Source organism: Cyprinodon variegatus, unplaced genomic scaffold (genome assembly GCF_000732505.1).
Source record: "Cyprinodon variegatus isolate N-32 unplaced genomic scaffold, C_variegatus-1.0 Scaffold981, whole genome shotgun sequence".
Classification (NCBI taxonomy): domain Eukaryota; kingdom Metazoa; phylum Chordata; class Actinopteri; order Cyprinodontiformes; family Cyprinodontidae; genus Cyprinodon; species Cyprinodon variegatus.
Window position 1 is genome coordinate 14,073 of NW_015151434.1, and position 8,902 is coordinate 22,974.

General features: G+C 36.5%; 1 protein-coding gene across 1 annotated transcript in view; it reads left to right on the plus strand.

Moving 5' to 3' along the window:
- The first annotated feature begins 2,485 nt into the window (after positions 1-2,485).
- Positions 2,486-8,902, plus strand: part of LOC107100515 (NACHT, LRR and PYD domains-containing protein 12-like) — a 69,157-nt gene continuing 62,740 nt past the window's right edge. The window contains exons 1-3 of the mRNA XM_015399030.1: positions 2,486-2,574; positions 8,234-8,312; positions 8,471-8,696. Of these exons, the coding sequence (XP_015254516.1) occupies positions 2,486-2,574; positions 8,234-8,312; positions 8,471-8,696 (394 nt within the window). The remainder of the gene's footprint in view (positions 2,575-8,233; positions 8,313-8,470; positions 8,697-8,902) is intronic.

The window sequence follows — 8,902 nt, forward strand, 5'->3', positions numbered from 1 at the left end:
AGAATAAATAGGCAGTAAATATAAGAAATTAAAAGAAAAGATTTTATGATGTTTAAATTGAATATTTCAAAGCATAAATCAAATTTAAATAAATAAAATCCCAGCAATTCAGAAAATATCTGCACAGTTTTATAAAAAAAAAAAAGGTGGTACTAACTAGGAAATGAACAAAGAACTAAAATAATATGCTTCCAGTAGGATTTTGTAAATCTTGAACAAATTTGTCTGATCCAAGAAGCACAAAGCACAGCCCAGAACCATAATGGAAGAAAAAATCTAAATCCCATTCCTATGATATGCGGAAGAAAATTGTTTATTTGATGCTGTTGAACCAAAAGTTCTGACTTCCATCGAGCTGATATGAAACTAGGTGAAGCAGGTAATGGAGGGAATTTCTGAACTATTAACATATAGAGCTTAATTGCCTTTCAGTTGTGGTTTATTTGCAATTATTATAGAGAATAATTTCATTATTAAAAATTAAAATTAAAATAGATTAGAACATTATTAGAGAAGCTGTTAATTGACTGGAATCATTGTTATAAAGGAATAAAGTGAACGGTGAAAGTCAGAACTGGTTCAGATCCAGAACATCAACAGCATTAATTTCACTAGAGCCTCTAGGAGATTTTACCTAATAGTGGGGGTTTAAGGGTTCAGGGTTTTGCTTAGGGACCCAGAGTGCAGGCTATGGTGATCAAACCTGATACTTACAATCTTCTAAGAGCACAAGCGCAGTGCTCTAACCAATAGTCCAACACTCCGCCAACACTAATACACAGTGTATTACTGTGTAAAACAATAAATTAGGATTTACTGATGAATAAATTGGTAGGATTGGGCATCAGAGGAACTGTGTTCAACTGGGTCAACATATATTAGGAATTTAGTTTTAACATTTCATAGCTCTGCCTAGAGGTCGGAGGTCATGTGTTTTGTAGAAAAAAACATTGCTTTGGATTTGCACAGAGCAATGGTTTGTGTTTCAGTCTGCAGTTTATAAATGAGCTCCAATCTATCCTTGAAGTTCAATGTAAGGAGGGAACAATATCTGTACCTGGCTTGTGTTGGAGGCTCACAGAATTACTTTGATTTTAGCTGTCCTTTGTTACTGGTGAACAAATATGCTGATATGTTTTGGTTATTGTTTACTTTATAGCTTCAGACTGAAACACATGGTTTCAGATTTGTTGGATATTTTCCCCAGTAGAGTGAAGCTTTAAAACATGACTGATCTAGAAGAATTTCTTAGAAGTCAAATTTTAAAGGAGATCAACACGTCTGTTGAGCATTTTCCTGATCAGAAAGTTTTTGTTACAAACTGAACTAACTTCCATATCTTTGTCATGTAGCTCTGTGTCTCCGTCTGACAGAGGTCAACCTACAAGGTTATCAGAGCTGAAGGTGTATGGATGATTCTGCTGCTTTGTGCTCGTCACATCTGAACCTATTCTGTTTGCTCTCTTTTAAAATGGTTTGCTGCTGTTTAAAGTGCTGATTAAAGCAACATTTGATGACAAAGTCAGACTCGACTCACAACAACCAGCCTGTAGGATTAGTTTTTTCAGTTTTTTCTGATTGCTTTATAGTTTCTCAGCAACACAAACATTAAGCAAAATAGAAATATCAAACTTTTTCTCTGCTAATGAAAATGAACCCATAACAAAAGTTATATAATATAAAAAGAATTTCTGAGGAACTGCTGTTACCCCTCCTACCTGTCTCTTAAGGCTCTGCCTACATTACATGTGAAACTGGCTTACTCCAGGCAGCAGCTCACCTGGATCACAGCATAAATCCAAACATCAAATTCATCAATTTGAGAAGTTTGAACAAACCGTAAGTTTATTTTGCATCAGAGTTCAACTTTGATTTATACAATTTCCTTACTTGATATCTTTGGAAAACTTCCTTTTGGGCTCAAAAGTTTGATGAGTTTTATGTTTAAATTAATATTTATAAGATTATTAAAACATATGTAATCAGTAAAAATGATGAAGATGTGTTTACCTATACAGTATATCTTTATATAATTAAATGTATTCTTAATGGTTATAGGAAGGAAACTTTCGTCTTTGTTGTTAAAGACACACCAGCTTCCTGCTACTGCCTTTTGTTTATCCAAAAATAGAATGAGTTTAAAGCTTAACAGTTTAACTGAGCATATTGTCATCTTTTATAATTTGATAGCAAGTGAAACACAGAAGTTCCAGTCTTTATTCTGCTTCATGTTAACATTTTAATTGTTATTATTGAGCAGCTTCAACAGGAAAAGTAAGACCTAGAGCTACATTCTGGGATTCTGCGGCTCCTTCAGTCAGAGTTTCCGGTCAAACTGGAATGGCTTTATTGCATCAACAACAACCTTTACTTTCTGTTTATAGATAAAACATGTTTTATGAAATATAAGAATAGGGGTTTGTTGTTCATGCTGTATATTCTTGGCTGCAGCTCCATGTGTGTGAGCTAGTGTGAAGTGTGCAGCATGGATCAGTTTGAGGACAGAGAGGACAGAGTCCTTCTCTCTAAAACCGCTCTGTGTGGAGAACATGAGGACCCAAGCAAAGCTCAGAGGTCAGATAACCTACTCCAACAGGCCTCTTGTCCATATCAGAGCACAGCATTAACATAACCTAACAATTTTTATTCACAGGAAACAACTAGAACCAGAACCTGGACCAGAACCAAAACCCAGCTGTGTGTCTTTAAAGAGCAACAGGTAAAAGGGTGTCCCTCATTATTATAAATCAGATCAACCTTCATCAGCAAACAGGTGAACTGTTCCCCCAAAAACACTAGACATCATTTAGACGTTTGTATTGAGGTTAAATCTTGTTGGTCCGTCATAGTTTTGATTTATTCGAGAAATAGTTTTTTAAAATTGTGCTCTGTTTGGTCGGTCTGATTTTGTCCCACTTTAGTCCAATAATAGACTAAAGACATTGCAACGTCTTTTCAAAAATCTGAATTTCATTGCTTTTCACCTTTCACTTTCAACCACATTAGACATCACACTGGAAAAACGATATAGAAACAAGTAAAAAAGCGTATTTACCCTTAATTTGAGTAGGTAAATGAAATAATATGCCAATGTAATGAGTATTTTTACTCTTAAAATAAGATAATTAGATAATATGCACTTGAAATAAGACAATGCAATTGTGTTTTCTTATATCAAGTGTAAATTTTCTTGTTCCATTGGCAAAATGTATCTTTTACCTCCTTAATCCAAGAACAAATGAATTTATTTTAAGAAAAAGTGACTTATCTAGATTTAGATTTTTTCCAGTGCAGTTGACATCTTGTTGCAAAATGAAAGGAATGGCATAAAATTGAAATTCCACAGAATTAATCAAAACATAAATAAAAGAAAACCATCAAAAATAAATTTCACTTTCTTTTGAGTTTCACACGCTTTCTTCGTCTTAACTTTAAATACAGTACTTTAAAGGAATAGTACACCCAAAACATGATTAGCCTTCATTTTCTACTCACCCCCATGCTGAACAAAACTCTGGAGTACTTTTTTGATATCTCAAATGCATCTGGAGATCTGGGAGGCTTCTTGCTGTCTGCTGACATTCAAATAATGGAGGTCTATGGTGCCCGAGACAGAAAGGTCCACAAAAGTCCACAAAAACGTGTCAATATTCCTCCATACTGCTCGTCCAATGTAATCCAAGTGTCCTGAGTGGGTAGCATCCAGAATTTACTCGAAACGAAGTCATTTAGAACGTTTTAGAGCCTAAACAGTAGTGTATAGGATTTCCTAATAGTGCCCCATGCGCGCTCACGATTCTACGGAAGCCGGCAGACCAAACCGGAAGAAAGTGCGCATTCAGCGTCTGCTCTGCCGATAATGCAAGCGTAGAAGAAGAAATGTGCTGTTTACCTGTGCAAAGAAAGAAACAACGAAAGAAAAATGTCTGAGGACTTCAGTGTTGAGGAAGAGCATGAGTTCTTTGCCGAGCTGAATGCGCTGGTTTGGTCTGCCGGCTTCCGTAGAATCGTGAGCGCGCATGGGGGCGCTATTAGGAAATCCTATACACTACTGTTTAGGCTCTAAAACATTCTAAATGACTTCGTTTCGAGTAAATTCTGGGTGCTACCCACTCAGGACACTTGGAATACATTGGACGAGCAGTATGGAGGAATATTGACACGTTTTTATGGACTTTTATGGACCTTTCTGTCTCGGGCGCCATAGACCTCCATTATTTGAATGTCAGCAGACAGCAAGAAGCCTCCCAGATCTCCAGATGCATTTGAGATATCAAAAAAGTACTCCAGAGTTTTGTTCAGCATGGGGGTGAGTAGAAAATGAAGGCTAATCATGTTTTGGGTGTACTATTCCTTTAAGTTTTATCCTCCTGCTATGATTGCATTTAGTGCACTGGATAAGCATAAAAACACTATATTAAAAAACTGTTTTGTTTTATCTAAGTCAGATTAAAAATATTTACAATTCTTCTCAGAGTCTTGTACACAAACTCAAAACTCGATATATTACCTGTGGACCCACACATGCTCCATTTGATACACTTAACAATAAGATATTCAACCATTGCAAGCCTGTTTACTGAAGCTTAAGTGTGGTGAGACCTAAAAACTGTAATGACTGCTTCACTCAGAGTTAAGCACAAATTAAAAAGTATATGCAGCATGCTGTTAGTACTCAAAAACCCATATACTTAGCTTAAAGGGGTAGAATGTGAATAAGATTCTCATGAAGGTGATGCAATGACAGTCAATCCAAATCCAAACACTTAAAAATAAGCACAACAGAAGTACATGGCCCCCTCGATAACGGTTGAACAGTAGAACCATTGGTTCAAAACCAGTCTCTCTTTCGCCAACTTTGTCTCCATTAAACATTGAGCCACAATATCAAACACTAACGTCAAAATAGCATTAGCTAGCTGTAGCTTCGGAATTATCACAACATTTTTAATTGCTTTGCTGAAATTCTTTTTTCATTATCTGTACTTTCTACTAGTTGCATTTTAAAGATAGATTCCTTAGTTTTTCTTCATTTTAGCCCATGTTCATTATGGCCTGTTGGTATTTATATGTAATAACTATGCTTATATGTTAATAAAACAAAACAAAAATAATTTGTTTTATCCAGACAATTAATTTCTTTGTGGTTGGGCTCAGTAGTGCAAAAACTTGTTTAATTTTTTCAATATTATGCAAATTTAAGTTTGACACTGTTACCATTACAATTGTAGCCATCCTAAATTTCCCCACTTTCCTTGATGGGCCCTTGGCTGGTTCTTGGCTTGGCCCCTAGAATTCCTTTTTAAACATCTATCTTTGTAGTAAAATATTCTTTCTGTCATGATTTTTGGACATTAAGATCTAAAGAGCAGTTTTATCTCCTGGTCAGACCGTAAATTAGTGAAAGGGTGGAGTCGGGCTAAAAAAATTATGCATGCCCATGAGAAGGCCAGTGTCTTGAAGTTAGAGGGAATTTTGCCACCATTCAGCTGGCTTTTGACTGGGAAGGGACATTTTGAATGGCTTCTACTGTAGTTTTAAAACTTAGAAACAAGTATAAGGAAATTGTCATCAAGAATTGTGGGAAAATATTTTTTTAAAAGGTGCCACAGTAACCAGTATTATGTTTAAAGCATCTATCCGTAACATTTTCTCCTTCATTACTTTAATTTTGTACTATAAATAGGTTTAAATTGTACTTTGTACTTAAGTAAAAAGCTTAAGTTGATATTCTAACTTCTACAAACAGTGGATTGCTACTACTTTAGTAATGAAGAGCATGGCGGATTAACTGGGGCCATGCTGCCAGGTTCCCACCGGTTATCTGGCTGCCCAGGTCCAGGCGGTTACCTAGCGCTGCCTTTGTCACTGTGGAAAGATGGGAGCCACATTGGGGAAAAGAGGGCAAAAAAAATAATATTTCACACTTTATCCTTAACAGGATACAGTTTGAGATATCAAAAAACCTTGCACAAGAAAGCACACATAAACACAAGACAGACATTTCAGCAGAGGGTTACATTGGAGGCGGAGTCACATGGTGTCAATCTGACATATTGAGACATTTGTTGTGTGTGTATGATGAATGCATTTAATATGTACATGAACGCTGACCACAGGCAATGTCCTTGATAAGATGGAAATGTATCAACAGTCACTGAGCGCATCCACAAATGTTTCGCGGGTAGGGGAGGGGGGGAGCAGTCTTCTGTGCCCTTTCACCATAACATCCAGGGGAGATTAGATAAAGGGGGTAGGCTGAATTTGGAATAACTCTTATTGTTTTGAGAGCAGGCTAAACAGGAATTTCCTTCAGCCATGGGTCTTTCTCTTGCTGGCTCTTTCATGGCGAAATCAGTTCTGACCCTGATCCAAAGGAAAAAAGTTTGTCAGGATAGAAGATCAGAAAAGATCAAACACTGTTCTACATCCAGACTCTCTGATTATTGCTCAGTTCCTGCTAACAAACCCAAATATTGTCCCTTATTAATTATCATCACAGTTAATTATCAATCCATCGCTGATATATGGTTTACGGTGAAAACAGGAATATTTGGAGCCAGTTCAAACTAGAGTCACTGTGGGACACTTTAGAGTTCTGGGCTTCACTGATTAACTTCAAATACTTTATTAGACTAAGATTGAATTTAGGGTTTTTCCTTCAGGATCCAACAGAACCTCAAACCAGAACCCAGCTGTGTTTCCTTAAAGAGTGATGGCTCAAAGGGTCGCCTTATCGATTTTAAATCAGATCAACCTTCAGCTGCAATGAGGTGAGCTCTGACTAAATGTCTTAACTTTATGAAACTGAACTGACTCAGATTGAAATGTTTTGATCCCACAGTTTTAGTCCTATTAATGAAACTGTTTCTTTTTTCTGGATGCATTTTTAGATTAATTCAGTCTAATTCATTAAATCAGGGTAAACATTAGTTCAGGGTAAACATTGTTGGAGGTGTTTCTAAGTGTCTGTAGTTCACCTGTTGGTCCAGCAGGGGTCAGATAGATTTCAGGTGAAGCCAGAATTCAGATGAAACATTTTACAGGAATAATCAATGACAGAAGAAATTGTTCCCAGTTCAGACTCTAGTTGATTGTTTTGTTGCTCAATTTGTGCTTCTGACATTTTTATTTCGCAGTTTAAATTCATATGTGCAATCAGACAATTTTTAAGAAGAATTAAAGAGGGGGAAAAAAATCCAAGATTAGTGACGAAATTAAAACCCAACCCCTTCCTTTGATCATATTTAAACTTGAAGGTTTGAGTTTGACACTGTGAATGAAAAGAAATAAAAAAAAAAAAAAAATAAGGCATGTTTTTACTGTTTTATAAATAAATAAAGCATAAACAAAATAAGTTGTTAACAACATAAACATAAATAATATGTTGACATATTTAAAGTTTACTTCCTACTGTCCAGCTAATTTTAAATTAATTAACTTTTGCTTACATCTATAGTTTGAATATTAAAGATTTATTTTTTCAAATATATTAATTAAAACTTAAATTTAAAGCAAATAAATGTTTTGTTCCAGCCTCCTTCTTCTTCTAACCCTGAACAACAACATTATTTCTGTCCATGAATCCTCCATGTTGGACCAGGTTTATCATGAAGCAAACAGATTCATCTTAGGATTTAAACCTCTAAGCTTCCTTTGGACTTTGTTCTGTCTGTTTAACTTGCTCTCATTGTTCTCACACAGGCTGCTGCTCTGGAATATTTATATGAACTAATCAGTCATTGGCTTCCTAACTGTGTCTCCAGCTTCCTGTCAGTCATTGAAACAGAGCAGCTGCAGCCTCTGATCAGAGACTAGGATTAGATTTAGTGATCCTTAAGTAGAGTTAGGGATGTTTGAAAAAAGGACTTATCGGTAATAATCTAGCAAATTAACATCTAACAATTTATTTTACATTAATTAATATCCAAGTAATCTTTTAGATGCAATTCAAATGTCCAAAATAGAAACTATGGTGAACCATCTACTTCAAGTTCCTCTTGGTGTCCAGATACAAAGTTCCTAGGAAATAGAACAACTGAACCCTTTCAGAAATCAGCAAAGTTTTAATACAGTTACTATGGCAACCTAAACTCTGCTCAAGAGAGTGCTTCCTCTCTTGAGCAGAGTTTAGGTCTCCCCATTTCTAGCTTTTGGATCAGGACACCACAAGGACCTTTTTTTCTGTTTGTTGTTCTACTGAATGTGAGTTAATGTTTTGATTCCTCCACAGATTGGACCAGCAGAGCTCTGAGCTTCCCAGTGGTCCATCTGCCCAGCAGCATCAAACCCAGCTTGACTCCATTTTTATGGTCTGTACATGTACTACAACTACTTCTCCATGAGTTTTCTTCACAGTCATCTACATGCTACACTTTGTAGACCAGAGGACTGTCAGTCTGTCCAACATGGATCTAATGTTTGGCTCCATGATCTCAGTCTGATGTGTCCTTCATTATGTTCTGTTCAGCTGCTGGAGGAAAACATTGTTAGTTTTGTGAAGAATGAGCTGAAGAAGATCCAGATGGTTCTGAGAACAGATGACCCAGAAGGCGTAGAGGGCCAGTGGGGGGATAAGAAGGGGTTGGAAGGTGAGGATGAAGAGCAGAGGTGGAGCAGAGAAGCTTTGGTAAAGATCAGCCTGAATTTCCTGAGGAAAATGAAGCAGGAGGAGCTCGCTGAACGTCTGCAGAGCAGTAAGAGTATTTCTATAAAAAAAATTTAACCTGATGGATAAATGGTGGGTTTATATCAGTCAGAAGAGCAGTAAAAGAGATGATCTTTTATATGTGAATAGTTTCAGTGCTAATGACAGTCTCTCTTCCTTTAGAGCTTTTAGCCCCATTTTGTCAACATAAACTTAAATCCCATCTGAAGAAGAGGTTCCAGTCTGTGTTTGAGG